Here is a 16,931-nt window from a genome sequence, read left to right on the forward strand (position 1 = left end):
AAGACCAAGAGAGTGGACCATATTTATCCAGTTCTTAAATCTTTACACTGGCTTCCCATCTGTCTCAGAATAGGTGTTAAAATCCTGCTGTTGGTTTATAAATCTCTGAATGGTCTCGGACCAAAACACATCTCCATGATGAACCAACCACAACCCTCAGGTCGTCACGGTTACGCCTACTTTCTGTACCCAGAGTTAGAACCGAAAACGGTGAGGCAGAATTCAGCTTTTATGCTCCTCACCTGTGGAACAAACTCCCAGAATGCATCAGGGCTGCGGAAACTCCCGGTTGCTTTAAGTCAAGGTTGAAAACCTTTTTATTTACTGCTGCATTTCAGTAATCTACCATAATGCACTACAACCTTTATTTCTTGCATCTCATTTTTAAAAATGTTTTAAGTAATGTATGTCTGTCATTAATTACTGGTTTTACACTCTTTCTTTAGTTTTGTTCTATTTTGTCTAATTTTATTGTTTTTTTTTATTTAAACTTTAATCATGATTTTTATTTCTACTATGTGATGTTTTATGTCTGTAAAGCAGTTTGAATGACTTTGTTGTTGAATTGTGCTATAATAATAAACTTGCCTTGCCTCAAGCAATACTCCATTTTTAATATATTAAATTTATCAATAAAAGATCTCTGTTATGAGAAAGTGTCACCAGAACCTATTTCTAACCTTTAGTAATTAACTAAATATTTAGTATCTGGGAGAGTAAATGACAAAAATGTATGGAAATAATAAACTTGTTTTTTTATTTTACCAGAAATATTATAAAACCGTATTTCTGAAAAAAATGTAACTGATTTGCTGCAAGTGGATGGAAGTTGTTGAATCTGATTAGGACACAATAAAATGTATAATGCAAGCACTATGACGTGAAACATACAGCCCAATTCTAAGAAGAACCATGAGTCAAAACACAAAATATTTTCATCTGTTTTCTTAAAGAAAATAATGAATCAAAACTTAAAAAACAAAGTCCGCTTTATGCTAAAACATATAATAAACAATACAAATTTTCCAATAACTTTAGTCAGTATTAAATTATTTATTTTCTGGCACTAGTGGCGTTTATTCAAAGTTGGTGGACAGAAAATGTATTAGAGACGGAGGAAGACACGCAGGAAAGAGCAAAAGGCCAGGATTTCATGTTTCTTGACTTCGTGCGCTGCCTGCACGAAGGTAATAACCTCTGTAAATCACTGAGCTATCCAGGGCACTGTATTCAATTATTTTATAGATGTTTTTTTGTTTTTTTTATTAAATAAAAAAAAGAAATAGGATGGTACTACAGGAGTGCTGTCCAAGGTACTGATCCTACTGCAGCATCAGACTTGGCACAGTCTGGGTAATGTGCTTGTTGGTTTTTTACTGGTATTCCTGCAGGCAGAAAACCAGTGCAATTGTCGTGACACTAACACAAAGTCTTGCTCTATCTTAAATAGAGATCATGAAACCTTGTATAGTGTAGTGTTTGAAGAAAAAGTGCAACATCAGAAACCATGTCAGTTTAATGAAAAGACGACACTTCGTGTAGAATTGTATTCATTGTTAGTTTTTTTCTTTATTATTATGAATCTTACACTGGTGGAAAATGTGCAGAATGTTTTACTTTCAAAGGCCTTCCCAAATATTCCAGATTAAATGCTATGTTCAGTTGTTACATTGTAAAGTGAATCAACGTAATTGCAAGAAAGCCTCTTTAGACACAGGATGTATTTTGGATGATTTAGATGCTTTGGTGACTGTAAATACCACAGTGTCATCCGGACGCAAGAATTACAGTTGGGTTCTTGGTTGTAATTACCTTGTATCTGCTATCTGCTCTCTGGGAGACAAATTTCACCTCATTGGTATTAAAAAAACATCTCTTGTCTCATTTGTTCCTTCAATTTTGCTTTCCTTTACCTTCTTTTCCTGATTCTTCCTCCCACTTACCCACTTTTTAACCTCCCCCTTTCCTCATAGCAGCTCTCTTCCTTTCTTGCAGGTGATGAGCAGCAAACTGGACATTGACAACATGGCCGGGGTTTTCTACATGTTGCTGGTGGCCATGGGGCTCAGTCTCCTGGTGTTTGCCTGGGAACATCTAGTGTACTGGAAACTGCGGCACTGCATCAAGAGGTCTGGAGGGATGGACTTCCTCCTGGCTCTCAGCAGGGTGAGGCAGAAAATACACTCAGCAGTAATAACGAAGTCTTCCAAAGATAATTCTTTTAATAAAATGTGTTGATGTGTGTAAATTACGGTGGCCGCCATTGCTGAAAATAAAAGTAACGCTGCAAACAGAAAAAAAACGCCGCTGCAAATAAAATAAACGCTTAGCAAATAAAAATAAACACTGCAAACAAAAAGAAACGCTGCTGCAAATAAAAGAAACGTTGCAAATATAAAGAAACCCCCGCTGCAAATAAAATTAAAAAACGACGAAAATAAAAAAGCCACAACAAAAGTGAATTACCGGGGACTATTTTTGCTGATGCACCGGTGTTGCACATTAAAAATTACACGTAGCGACGTTGAACACTAACCTTTTCACTTATTTTCTTGTTCTTTGTTCTTCCTATTCCTTGCTTTTCTTATTTCTTCCTTTTCACTTACGTCCTCTTTGTCTTCTTCTTCTCCTCTCACGTAAAAAAACACTGGTGCATCAGTGAAAATAGTCCCCGGTAATTCACTTCCGTTGTGGCTTTTTTATTTGCAGCAGCGTTTATTTTATTTGCAGCGTTTCTTTTATTTGCAAAGCGTTTGTTTTTATTTGCAGCGTTTCTTTTATTTGCAGCAGTGTTTCTTTTTATTTGCAGCGTTTATTTTATTTGCAGCAGTGTTTCTTTTTATTTGCAGCGTTTATTTTATTTGCAGCAGTGTTTCTTTTTATTTGCAGCGTTTATTTTATTTGCAGCGGTGTTTCTTTTTATTTGCAGCGTTTATTTTATTTGCAGCAATGTTTCTTTTTATTTGCAGCGTTTCTTTTATTTGCAGCAGTGTTTCTTTTTATTTGCAGCGTTTCTTTTATTTGCAGAGCGTTTGTTTTTATTTGCAGCGTTTCTTTTATTTGCAGCTAGGCGGGTCTCGGCCACCGTAGTAAATAACCATGATCACAGTATAAACTGCAATCACGGCATGCACCCTGTGTATTTGGTTGCTGTTGTAGGGAAACAGTTAGAGGCGGAGCAGCAGTTAATTGACAGTCTCAACAAACCACTTGCACTAATACAGATAACAAATGCAGTGGACAAGAACTCACCAAAAATGCTGTGGGTCGAGAAATAAAGTCTTTGTTCAAGACACTACAGCTAAAAAGCACTGGCTACACTGCAAAAACTCAAAATCTTAACAAGAATATTTGTCTTATTTCTTGTTAAAATGTCTCATTTTTAGTCAAAAAAAATCTCATTACACTTCAAACAAGACTCATCACTGGAAAAAACAACAATTTTCACCTGTTTCAAGTAGATTTTCACTTGAAATAAGTAGGAAAATCTGCCAGTGGAACAAGATTTGTTTGCTTGTAATGAGAAGATAAATCTTGTTCCACTGGCAGATTTTCCTACTTATTTCAAGTGAAAATTTACTTGAAACAAGTGAAAATGGTCAAATAACAAGTTATTTTTCCGGTAATGAGTCTTGTTTTAAGTGTAATGAGATTTTTTGACTAAAAATTAGACATTTTGACTAGAAATAAGACAAATATTCCGGGTAAGATTTTGAATTTTTGCAGTGTTCATGTGGGACCAGAAACTTTTTGAATATCCTCTTGGCTATTATTTTCTCATTACAGCAGTGAGATCACCTTTAAGCAAGAAAATAAACTTTTACTATAGATGGGGGAAGATAAATGGAAGGTTTCCAGACTCATTGACAGTATGGATTACACCAAGGCACAGTGGGAAACCTCTATATTGCTCCTTTTTTCTGGAACTCAGCAGGGACGAGGAGATAGAGCCAAAACAAGCAACATCATTTATTCCTGGCGTTATTCCAATGGGAGTCCAAAGGGTCCAAACGCAGAGCTATTTTCTTTTAGTGCCAATAGAGCTTGGGTAAAGCTCAGCTTGGGGCCTCAGAAATATTTAGTATAGACATTGTAGTGACAAGGAGGTAGAGCTGCAGAACTGACGAGAGGAAAGCAGTGATAGCAGAAAGGATATGAAATGACAGGAAAAGATGTGAGCCAGGAGAAAAGAGAACATTTCGAAAAAGGAATGGCAAAGAGATAAGAGGTGTGATTGGGGAGGGAAAGTGAAGAGAAGTGGGTCAGTACGGGAGGGGAAGCTGGAGATAAGAAGAGAGCAGAGCCGGCCGAGGACACAGAAGAAGAGCTAGCGGAGGACGGCAGGTGTTGGAGGGGAGGCCGAAAGGGAAAAGAAGGAAACAAGCAACAGGAACAGAAAAGAGGGAAGGTGAGGTGAGGTGATACAAGACTGTGATGTGGGAAATAGGAAATAAAAGAGTTTCTTATTTGTGAGATGGAACTTTAATGTGGGAATCACTAAAGTGGATTGTGATTCATTAGTTTCTCCAGCATAGAAATGTGGAGATAATGAAAAATGTATGCAGAACAGAATATACTGTAGTGTAATTCCATTACATAAACAAGGTGAAAATTACAGCTTCTGTATTCGATGTTATGTTTCCATTAAACCACACTATTACAAAGAATGGCTGTATTTTTTTTTTATCATGGAAATAGAAACGGGAGTTCAAACATTAGTTTATGCCTCAGCTAACATTCCAATATGAAGTATAGATTCTTTCCATATGTGATGACGCCATCCTCTTTCATTCTCTCTTTGATAAAAATAGTTTGTCTGGTTCCTGCATGAGCCTAAACTGGTAGCGGCAGAAAGAGACGACAAATGGATGGATGCAAAGAAAAATCCCAAACATGATTTCGATTGGTCCTGATCAGATTCTTTGGCTATTTCAGCTGTTTGCAATGGGGTCAAATGGCAATGGTAGTGATAACATACATACTTAGGGCCTGATTTACTAAAGGTTTGCGTGCGTAAAAACGTGTGCAAACTTGACATCACCCGCAAACCAATGTGCCAGCTGATCTACTAACAGCGTGCAAAGAGGACTGCGTCTCTCAAATGCGCAAAATAGCACACGCTATTCATTTAGTACTTTTGCACTGATGAATAATCAATATGGGGCGTACCCGCCAGAAAGCGCTAAATACTGGGAGGGGAAAATGCAAATTGGTCCATTTACCACGCGCAATAAGATTTACCAAGCCTGAAAGTTATTGCGGGGATTGTGATTGCGTCTGTATTCAATACGTTCGAAAGGAAGGTGCTAATCAGCTGCTGCTGTTATTGTGGCAAGGAGGCGACATCCAAAATCAAAGAATACGCAGAGAGAGAGTCTTTATTCTGCTGCATGCTATTTTAAAAATGGTTGCACAAGTTTTATTAAAGGCCACTTTTTCTTTAGTTCTTCGCCTTATATCTTGCCACCTTCTTTTAACCTCATCTGCCGTTCTTTTTGTCTTACCAACTGCATTTATTCTATCGCAGATTTTCTCCCATATTGCGTTTCTTTTGGTAATGTTTAAATGTCTTTGCTGTAGTTCATGAATGTGTTTATTTGCCTCTTCCACTAATATCTCTAACTCCAACTCGTCAAATTTCATTTTGCGCTTGCGACTATCCTGCTTTCCATCCAGACTCTCCATGGCGCAAACCGTAAGACACGCAACACCTCATTTAAATACTGCTGTTTGCACCTGTTATCAATTGCGCAAGCATTCTTAGTTGATCACCCGCAAACCACACAACAGCACGTGCAAACTTTTTCAGTGCACACGCAATTTAGTACTCTTTATTTAGGATCTTAGTAAATCAGGCCCTTAGTCTGGTTTTAATCTGTCTTAAACTTTTTCACCTTTCCTAAACTGTATTTTGTAGTTCTTAAAGCCTTGGAAATATTAGACAAATGAACCTCCACCTGTTTTCCAGGGGCTTGTTCAGACAAACCTTTGAGTAAAAACTAAATATGTGAATAAATAACATAATAAACATGAGAGATCAGGATTTCCGGGGTGGTTCTGTCAGCTCTGATGATTTTGACTGAGTTAATTGCGTTAAAAGCGTGCAGAATGACTATTTTAAAACATCGTCAATAGAGCTCTGTTACTGTGATTCACCAAGACAAGAAAGCACAATAGATTTCCTACTTTTCCTCATTGAATTAGAACTTCTTTCTCCAAATACATGGTAAATTTGAGCACATCTTTCTACAGAAAAGTGAAATGGCTGCAACAGTGAATAAAAGAGGGATTTTCAGAGCAAATGAATGCAAACATTTAAATATTTAATGAGTGTTGAAGTTGAAGATGAGGAAAGAAGAAAATTCATATTAGATTATATTACATCAAACTATTTTATATAAAGGCATACTGTAGACGCTATCCATCTTACACTGATGGATAAGATTATGTAGACTGTCGGATAATTGCTGAAAAAATGGTTACATTCTACAAAAATCTAAAAGTTTCAGATCCCCAATATACTTTCCCAGTGCAAATGCACTTCTGTTCTAACCAGTGCAGCCTCTCGATCAATAAAACACCAAGGGCCTGACTAAATTAAACCCATTTCAGCTATATGTAGGGGAGGAGATGGAGAGGAACTCTGGGTTTTTGGAACATACTGTACCAAGTGAACATGTCCAGTTTGAGAGGAGGTAAGTATGATATCAGACTGAGTATAACTTACCTCAGTTTCTGAAGTTACCTTGCTGTTTGAGATGGAAAACCCTGAGTTTAAGGTTTAATATATACAGAGTTTGCATAACCTGATCTGACACAGATCTGTTTATCTTAATATGTATTGAAACAAGGCTGAAGTGCCATTCACTGACCACACTGATTACTTATGGTGCCAGGGTAGGAATGGGCGATATTTTACCGTTCACGATAAACCGTCAAAAAAATTCCTCACAATAAGAATTTGTGATCTTGCGGTAAAAATGATACATTCCCATTGATGATGTTTTTGTGTAAAGCTGATTGAAGGAAGGAAGGAAGGAAGGAAGGAAGGAAGGAAGGAAGGAAGGAAGGAAGGAAGGAAGGAAGGAAGGAAGGAAGGAAGGAAGGAAGGAAGGAAGGAAGGAAGGAAGGAAGGAAGGAAGGAAGGAAGGAAGGAAGGAAGGAAGGAAGGAAGGAAGGAAGGAAGGAAGGAAGGAAGGAAGGAAGGAAGGAAGGAAGGAAGGAAGGAAGGAAGGAAGGAAGGAAGGAAGGAAGGAAGGAAGGAAGGAAGGAAGGAAGGAAGGAAGGAAGGAAGGAAGGAAGGAAGGAAGGAAGGAAGGAAGGAAGGAAGGAAGGAAGGAAGGAAGGAAGGAAGGAAGGAAGGAAGGAAGGAAGGAAGGAAGGAAGGAAGGAAATTAGCCTGAAAGAAAGATAAATTCCCATTGTTGTAATTTACTAGCATTTAGTATCTTTTAGAGCAGTAATTTGGCTCCAAAGACTGAATGTGGTGATAGATTCATAGTCACAAAGGTGGAGTTGAATTGGTATTTTTTTATCATTATCGGGATAAATGCCAGAAATTATCGTGATACATTTTTTAGTCCATACCGCCCATTCCTATGCCAGGGTAAAAATCATTATGTCACATACTCCCTGTTGTACTTCTATGCAGATGTTCTGAAGTGCAGTTTTGATCCTTCTTCACGCATTTAGAGAATACAAACTTTCCAAACTCCACTCTTATCTTTTGATTTCTCATTTTGAGGCCAAAAAACAGAAAGAGATATCACTGTCTCCAACCCTCACACCAGTACCAAGGGCAGTTAGCTTTTATCTAACAAGCTATATGTTGTATTTGCTTTTTAAGGGCCAATCCCAATACACCCCCTACTTTCTACCACTAGCCCTAAAAATAGGTAGGGTCCTTGTAATGTTCCCTAGGGATTGGGACACCACTTGCTACGTCACTGCGTGGTTTACGTTCGGGTACGTAAGCGACTGCGTAGTTACGTTTGCACATACGTCACACCATATCAGGAAGCCCAGAGATAAAAGCTGTTTTAATTTCCGCTGTAGCGCTGTTAATATGCCACTTTATTAAGTTTTAATATTTTTTCAGGCGTAACCGTTAAGATCCCCAACCTGGGCTCAGTTTATCCAAATAACGCCTGTTAAGAAATTTGCTCCGATGTTTTCGGATGAGAAGAGCCGCACAGCCTACGGCGTAGGTTCTGCGTTGGTGTAACGCGGAACCATAAATCAGCCTTTAATCTGGCGAGATCTGAAGATAGAACGCAACAACGAGCAAGCGAGTGATTATGTACATTCACTGAGTGAATATTATGAAAGTAAAATATATATTTCTCGCTAGAAATGTAATCAAAACGCATATTTATGCAGAAACTAAGACCCCGTCCACACGTAGCCGGGTATTTTTAAAAACGAATATTTTCCCCCTCCGTTTATAAAAAGATTTGCATCCACACATAACCGAGGATCTGCATTTTCGACAACATTCATAAGCATTCTAACCTGTAGATCATCTGCGGCTCCCGGGAAGCTGCACCTCCGCGGCTCCGCGGGCACCGTAGGGTGCGCGTCGCCGCGTACCCTACGGTTGTAGGCTCTGTGTCGGTGTAACGCAGTAAGCGGTGGTCAAGACCAGAGACCATTTATTTAATAGCTTGGAGAACAGATGCTGGATCATCTGTAGTAAACAAAAGTCGCACGTCAGAGCAGATTTGTTGTTGTTTTGGCGCATAATGTGACGTTCGAAAACGCAAAACTCCGGTTGTGTGTGTCCACACGCATCTACATAAACGGAGTTTTCAAAAATCTTCACTTTGCCCGGAGTTTTTTTAAACCTTCGTTTATTTGCGTTTTCGTGTGGATGACAGGTCAAAACGTAGGAAAATATCTCCGGTTTAGCAGATATCCGCAGATATCCGGCTACGTGTGGACGGGGTCTAACTCAAAATATTGATTTTATTCACTAAAAATTAGAAATGTCCGCCATGTTTTTTTGTTTGATTCAGTCTGCAAATGATGACGTAAAGCATTCTGGGAAATTTCTCTAGTCCTCCGTCGCAAAGTCAGCATCTGAAATCCCTCGCTCTGTAGGGCTAGATTCATACACACTAGCCCTCGTTATGCCCACTAGCCCTACATGCAAAGAGGAATTGGGACACCACTACCCTCACGGGAACGCGCAGAATTTAGGGATAGTGTTGAAAAGTAGGACTAGGGGGGGATTGGGACTGGGCCTAAGTCTATGCAGATGGCTTCTGTGATTCTCTTTAACCCGATCAGTGACTCACCCAGGTTTCAGTTTCAGTGTTCTGCACCCCGTGCTCTAGGTACTTTGATATAAGTACTGATAATACTTCTGCCACTGGGTTACAAGAATCTTTCGTCTTATATTTTCTGCATATTGTCGGAAGCTGCATTTAGAGCCTTGAGCCCAATGATAGAACTCTGGTTTTTCAAGGAGGCCCTTTGCTTAACCTCAACAATTGTATCTCTGCTGGAGCTTGGAGTGGCAGATAAAAGCGTCCTTTTTAAAAGGAAGTAGTACTTTTGAGATGAGCCCTGAACGTCTCTAGTAGGACTAGAAGCTCTGAAATATTCTCACTTCAGTGCTCTTATTTTCATTTCATTGTCTCACTCATCTCGTGTTTTATTTCCACCACAACCCACTAAACGAGGTAACCTATAATACAGGACTTATTGTTTTTTTTAAATGTATTTAATTATTTAAGCACAGCATTTAAACTCAATCAACCCAGCCCATTCATCTGTCCTCACCTGCCCCGTCCAGATTCACTTAAATTCACTTAAAAAGGAAACATCCTCCAATAGTCTCTCTTGCCATGGGGAACGCGTGACAGTGACATGTGGGACTGGTTTAGGACGGTAACCTTTAGGGGTGTAACAATATATGCCAATAGTGCCACGAAATTTTGTGATACAAAATCGTCACGATACGGGTCGTGGAGGTGACAAACTGTATCGCGATATTGGATTATTAATATTAATCTATTGTGTTGACTAGTAACGACCGCGCCTCGACCCGCGGACCAAAATCTTCCTCCGCTCAGAAGAAACTGGTACCGTTTTGCGGTCCCGATCACGGGACTCTAGCAGGGTTTTGAGCTCTGAACTTTCACTTATGTAAGGCTGGTGTAGAGTTAAGCCTTACCTTATTAAATTAAACCTTTTTGGGGTCGTGAGTAGGATAAACACGGGGACAACTTCTGCTGAGTTCCAGTGTACTTTAATGTCCCTCAACAGTGTAGGATTTTAGAACATCAACACAGCAGCTAGTGCTGTACTGTGGCGTATCACTCCGCCCAATCTAAAACAGACTAATCACTACAGATAAACTGACTAGTGTCATTATAGTCCCTGATTTACATCACAATATAAAGAATATATTTATAAAATAATCAACCCTGAATTACCAAAATAACCTTCTTAACAAAAATAAATCTCCTCTTACATTTATAAGGTGAGCATGAATCAATCTTTTTTATGATGTAAAATTGTATGTATTTATTTACTTTTATTTATTTATTTAATTTTAGTTGTTAAATTTCTGGAAAAGAAAAAAGTCAAATCATACATGAGAGAAACTATTCAGTTTGTGTCTAAATATTTGTACTTGTATGAAACTGAAGATGCATAACGCAAACCTGACATTTACTTTTAGTTCAGTTTGTGGAAAATGGTTGGCCTGGCTTTCTCTTTAAAACTTAAACAGTTATAAAGCATTACAAACTGTAACAATAGGGCAAACGCACAGTATTGTTTTGTATTTTGTGTCTTTCAAATAAAATACATTTCTTTCCACTCATATGTTCCTCATTCAAGGTTGTTAAAAAATACTGCTATAATATCGTATCGTATCGTTATCGTGACCTCAATATTGTGTATCGTACCGTATCGTGAGATTAGTGTATCGTTACACCCCTAGTAGCCATTAACAGCAGAGTGAGCAGGTAGCAGCCCAACAGCACGTATGAGGCAGGCAGGTGAACTAACAAAACAAAACCTTATGAAATTCAAAACATCCTCTGCAGGAGAAGAAGCAGAGAATCCATAATGTCCATAGAAACAAAGATCCACAGAACAAAGCTGCACTCCAGGTCGGAGAGGAAGGGGATGGCTCACTCTCTCGGAGAAGCAGACCTACTAAATAAAGAATAGAAGCCGAGTCAAGACTACATACAGATACAGGATACAATGAAAAGTTTAAAAATGCAATACAGATACAGATAATTTAAGATGTAGGTGGGAACGAGATCTTCATATTGATTTACAGAAAGAGGATTGGTCTTACATTCGTAGGCAAGTTCATAAATGTTCTTACAATCTAAGGCATGAACTAGTTATTCTTAAGATGATACACAGGAGTTATTATACGCCAGAGAAATTGCATAAAATGAAAAGTGAGATGTAATTTATCTGCTGGCGTTGTAAGAAACAAAAAGGAACATGTTTTAATATGTTTTGGTCATGTGATAGACTTTCCTTTTTTTGGAATTCTGTTACCAAGTTGATATCTCAATGTTTACATGTATTTGTCTCTCTGTCACCTCGTTTATGTCTTTTGGGAACTAGTATGTCAGACAAGTGGAACAAATATCAATGCAGATATATAGATCTTGCTATGTTTGCAGCCAGGAAATGTATAACTTTAAATTGGAAAGAATCTAAACCCCCAGTATTAGTCCACTGGTGGAATGAACTCTCAAGCTCCTTACACTTGATATTTACTATAAGAGTAAGCCTTTACTCTTATAGTTACTCTTACTCTCCTCAGACTTTTTACAAATATGGCAATCTCATACAGAATTTGATTTTAAGAATCTCGTAGGTCAATGTAAGGCAGAGTGACAATGATAAGATCTGAGTGCAATGGTTTGTGTTGTTTTGTTGTCTTGTCTGTTTTAGGTGGGGTTTTGACAGTTTGTCTTTGTTTTGTTAGGTAAAAAAAATAAAAAATGCAATAAAAACATGCAAATTGTATAGTTCTCTCAGATTTAAACAACAGTAGGAACATAGTTTGATTTAAAAAAAATTAAGATCCAGACATAAACTGTGTTTAATACTTGTTGAGCTTAGATCTTTTCCTATTTGAACAAAACCTTAATGTTGAGTCAGTGCCATTAAATTTGAACTCAAGTGGCAGTCCAATGCATTAAAAGTAGTCTCTGTCATAATATGTCTCACCTAACTCGAGTAAAAGACCACAAAATATAAAAGGTGTTTGGCAAATTGTGTTGTAGTATCAGGGTCATTTTAGTTCTCTCTGCATCACCACCATCTTTAAAGCTAGTCATGTTCCTGTTTTACTTTTTCTTTTGATATAAACATCATTTGGAAAGATTTTTTGCATTGAAATAACATTTTCAAACAAGAGAAAGGAAAAACATTTTTATTATCGTGTACATACCATTTATTTGTACGTGATTGTCATATTTCCGAGGCCGGTCCAGGTGAACCCCGGCCTCTCGCCTGTTATTAGCTGGGATAGGCTCCAGCAGAATCCAGTCACCCTGCAAAAGGATAAAGCGGGTATAGAAAATGTAAGGATGGATGGATATTTCCAAGGATATTTAGATCAGATCATGTTTTGATTGTTTTAATAATATTAGGTCAGTCTTTGTTTTGTAAAAACCTTGGGAGAATACTGCAATCAACTTCAAATATGTTCTATTTGATTTTCACTGAAGTAGATTGCCTCTACATGTAATAACAAAAATAAACTACAATGTAAACATGAAGGCAGTACTCGAGTTGTAAAAAAAATCAGGGGGGATGGTGGATTTTATCATATGGGGACAGGTAATTTGTGCTGATTACAAATAATATAATATATTACAAATAATAGCAGTGACCAAAACACCTGCAGAAATACTGCAGGAATGACATAGCAGCAGTTAAATGCAGCCTTCTGTAAGCTTTAAATATCCACTGGGCTTACATCAAATACATCAAAACACAACAATAAAAAACAGTTTTCTGAACTTATCAATATGACTCTGTCCTTCACAGGATAAGTAAAATGGATCACTGCAAAAACTCAAAATCTTAACAAGAATATTTGTCTTATTTCCAGTTAAAATGTCTCATTTTAGTAAAAAAAATCTCATTACACTTAAAACAAGACTCATCACTGGTGTTGTGATCAAATTCAATCACCCCGGGTTCTTTAATTGAGCTGGAAAAGGTAAATAAAAAGACACAAGACTGGGATAGAATTAAAGTAGGCCTCATGAGGGAGATCGGCAGAGCAGGCTCCTGCACCCTGCTTGGTCAATCGTCCCGCCAGATCTGCCGGTCTCTGTCTTGAGAACACATTTTATTACACTTGAGAAAGGGGTGGCTTGGGGCCCCCCTTAGTTTATTGCTGGGGGCCTCTCTTATCTCGTGCCTGTTACAGCATGGTACTTTCAGTGAAAAGACAGAAGAATGCACCTTAGTTTCAATACAGACACATTTAGTTAATCAGCACATGCAGTTTACATATTCAGTTTGATTTTAAACTATTCTTTATATAATCAATCATAACAATTCCCACTTTTGATCTCTAATCAGAGATCACCCTATGTATCTTTTGTCTTCTTTATTGTTCCTTTTCAGGGTCAGAGGTAGACTATTCTGAACACCCGGTGGACCCTGCTCAGGGGATTATTCTGCCCCTTTCTTGAGCTAAGGCCTTATGAACGCTGCCGTGCCAGATCCAGCCGGATCTGGGGTCCTAATCTTCGTGGGGGGGTCCGGTGTTGCCCACTGCGATCGTTGACACCACGTGTCACCTTTCCTGTGGAGTCTGATGACGTGGGAGGTCCGTTCTGGGTCCTGTCCACCTTGGCTCCGACCACTGTCTCTTGATGACTCACAGGGGAACCCATTCTGTCTGTGAGGTCCGTGTCTGTCCGTCCGTCTCCGACCTGTTTGGAGTAAGCAGATACCAAACTTTGCAGTTCGGAGAAGTGAGCTTTCTGACCAAATTGTTATTCGTCAGTCTCCTTCAAGTAGGGCGCATTCTGCGGCCCTAGAAAAAATTGTCCAGTCTGTAGTTCATACGGGTCAGTCCTAGGCCCGCGTCCACCCATGTCATTTTGGTCTGTGCACAGATTTTTGCCAATTTAGTCTTCATATTCGCATGTCCCATCCAGCGTTTCCCAAACGCCTTCCTGATGTCACCCACTCCACAATACTCAACTCCAGATGATTCAATACATTATCCTACAATTTCCTACAGATAGGTATGGAGCAATAATTGCTTATTTATGAACATTACTGATTTCTTTCCCTTTGGGCACTGTATGTACACCCACTTCAACAATCCAGGCATGCAAATTACTCTGTTAAATCCTTTACGCGTTGAGGGGATACTTAGTATTGTCCACACGATTAACATTTCCTTTATAGAAAAGTGACATTTCTACGTAACAAAAAGTAAAAATCATTCACTCACATGAAACTACGGCATATCTGCCCCAAAATATTGGTTGATGATCAAATGAATTATTACAATAACTGAAAAACATATTCCTTCTTATTAAGCTCCTCCGTAGTTCACTGTTGAATATTCCCTAAAGACATATCTTCGTACAGAATAAAGTTGAAAATGATCTGCCTCCGGGGCTAAACACTGACATGTTTTCTAGGAATGCTCAATGAAACAACCTTTCTCGTATCACATAACAACATCCATGTGATTCAAAATTTCCTTGACAATGAGCTTTCTAAGGTGGATATTTGGATCAAAAATGACAAAACCTCTCTTAATATTAAGAAACCAAATTATATATAATTCAGTTTCAATAAAGAAACAAAAGAATACGGAAAATCTGGCCTTTCAGATAAAAATAAATGATAAAGAAATAAAGAAAGTAAACTCTACAAAGTTCCTTGGAGTCCTCATTGATGACTGTCTAAACTCTAATCGTCATATAGATCACTTTTGCAAAACTAAATATCTAAGAATCTAAAAATGTCAGTCTGCTTTTCAAAGCGAGACACCTGCTTCCACGCTCTGCTCTTCTTATTCTTTATCAACCTTTGTTTGGACAACATCTAAATTCCTGTACTATTATTTACTGTAATACTTATCCCAGCTATCTAAAAAATTTTGACCTTTTACAAAAAAGAAAAATTACTCGTGCCATCTCCTGGACTGAATTTAATTCATCTAATCGCCATCTGTTTGCCCATTCTGGTATTCTTTACCTTAAAGAATAAAACTACTCCCATAATGCTTGTACAATATATCAGGTGGTATCAGGTTTAACTCAACTCATCCCAATCTCCGTTTCCCATCTCAAGGCCACTTACTATTTATATTTCTTATTAAGAGCTGTCTTTACCATGTCTACCTCTATACTGTTACACCTTTCACTTTTTTAATCGTATATATTTTAATACGTGCCACACTTTTATCTACCGTACATTTGTTATTTACTGTTGCTACTTTTAAATCTGAGTGGAAAGCATAATAGCCGGAGTCTAATTCCTTGGGCAATATTCAAACTTGACTAATAAATCTGATTCTGATTCCAATTCCTACTTTCCTTCTAGCATCTACTGTTACCCATATTTCGTCTTCCTCGTTTACTATCGCATATGCTAATTGTAACCCTTCGTTCCAGTATCTCAAACCAGTATCCGTCTACAAACAAATTAATCGCTTTGTCAAATGGTGTTTTCACTAAGTCTTCCCTGACTTTATCGTCACGAACGATTCTTTGCATGCACTTGTGTGGTTTTCCCCCTGTGCTATCCGTCGTGTGTGTACAAAATATTTGATGCTTCATTTTCTTAATTTCTTTTTGATTAATTTCTTTTTGATTGATTTCTTTAACTGCTACATGCTGTATACATGTATGGTCGTGTTTACACGTCACATAATTACCAACCTTACTCCCCCTTTTCTGAAACAGGATCACTTGTTGGTGATCTTGTTACAGAAAAATCTAAATCCTAACGCCTAGTTGTTTCACCATGTCGTACAACTATTGGGTGGTGATTATAATTTTGCTTTGGAGGCATTAAATCCTAGCCTGATGGCCTAGACGCAAAACCAATGATACATGAGGGCAAGCCTTTTAATAATTTCATACCACCTTAGTCGTGTCATAATGTGAGTGCAAGGCATCATGTTACCATTAGGTGTATCGTAAAATAATGTGATATGTAAAGGATTGGGGGAACAAGCGTAAGGACACCAGGTGTCGACTCAGGGGCGCCACTGTTGATAGACCGTATATCGGGCCAGGAGTAACCGATGTTTGTGGTTCAAACAAAGTCCAACATACTGTACTGCTGCAGCCAGACCTGGCTGAGGAGATAACATGCAATGTCCACTCAGATGGTTGACTGTCTCCGTGTCCCCCGTCCAGAAAGGTCAGCGTCAAACCATCGGGACCACACTGAATCATCACCCCTAACATGATCAGTTGGTCTGTCCCCATCAGGTCACAGGGAGCTCAGGGCTTACGCCTCACCCTCATCCTGAGGGGGCGTGTGAATGGTAAAGTCTGTTTTTTCTCCAAAGCAGCCAGTCCCTTGGTGTCTCTTTGTGGGGCGTGTCTCTCCTGGGTCTCTATGGCAACCCCCTCGCCAAACCCCCGGGCCCCTCCCCTTTAGTCCACCCATCCTTATGTGTGCGTATTGGTAATGTGGGGGTTGGGTGCTCAAGGTGGTTCATAAAATGTGTGTGTGTTTAATGCCTGATTTTACTACCAGTACCTCTTGGCTTGACCTCACCCCACTGACCCTGCGCCTGGCGCTGAAAGTTTCCCCTCTTTTTTATTTTTTTTTATTTCACCCCACATGTTTACGACATGGTTTAGTGAAGACTGGTCTGTTCGTACCCCTACATTCCTTCGTTATCTTTTCCGACCCTCTTGTCTTATCCTAGTGGCTTTTCAGTTTTCACTCCT

At 38.7% G+C, this 16,931-nt stretch overlaps 1 protein-coding gene across 1 annotated transcript in view; it reads left to right on the forward strand.

The window, feature by feature from the left end:
* The window catches only part of LOC133460922 (glutamate receptor ionotropic, NMDA 2D-like), a 254,791-nt gene extending 252,553 nt beyond the window's left edge, over window positions 1–2,238 (forward strand). Inside the window, exon 19 of the mRNA XM_061741634.1 lies at window positions 1,996–2,238. Coding sequence (XP_061597618.1) covers window positions 1,996–2,238 — 243 coding nt within the window. The remainder of the gene's footprint in view (window positions 1–1,995) is intronic.
* The last annotated feature ends 14,693 nt before the right edge of the window (window positions 2,239–16,931 follow it).

The sequence above is a fragment of the Cololabis saira genome, chromosome 15, assembly GCF_033807715.1.
Source record: "Cololabis saira isolate AMF1-May2022 chromosome 15, fColSai1.1, whole genome shotgun sequence".
Lineage (NCBI taxonomy): Eukaryota > Metazoa > Chordata > Actinopteri > Beloniformes > Belonidae > Cololabis > Cololabis saira.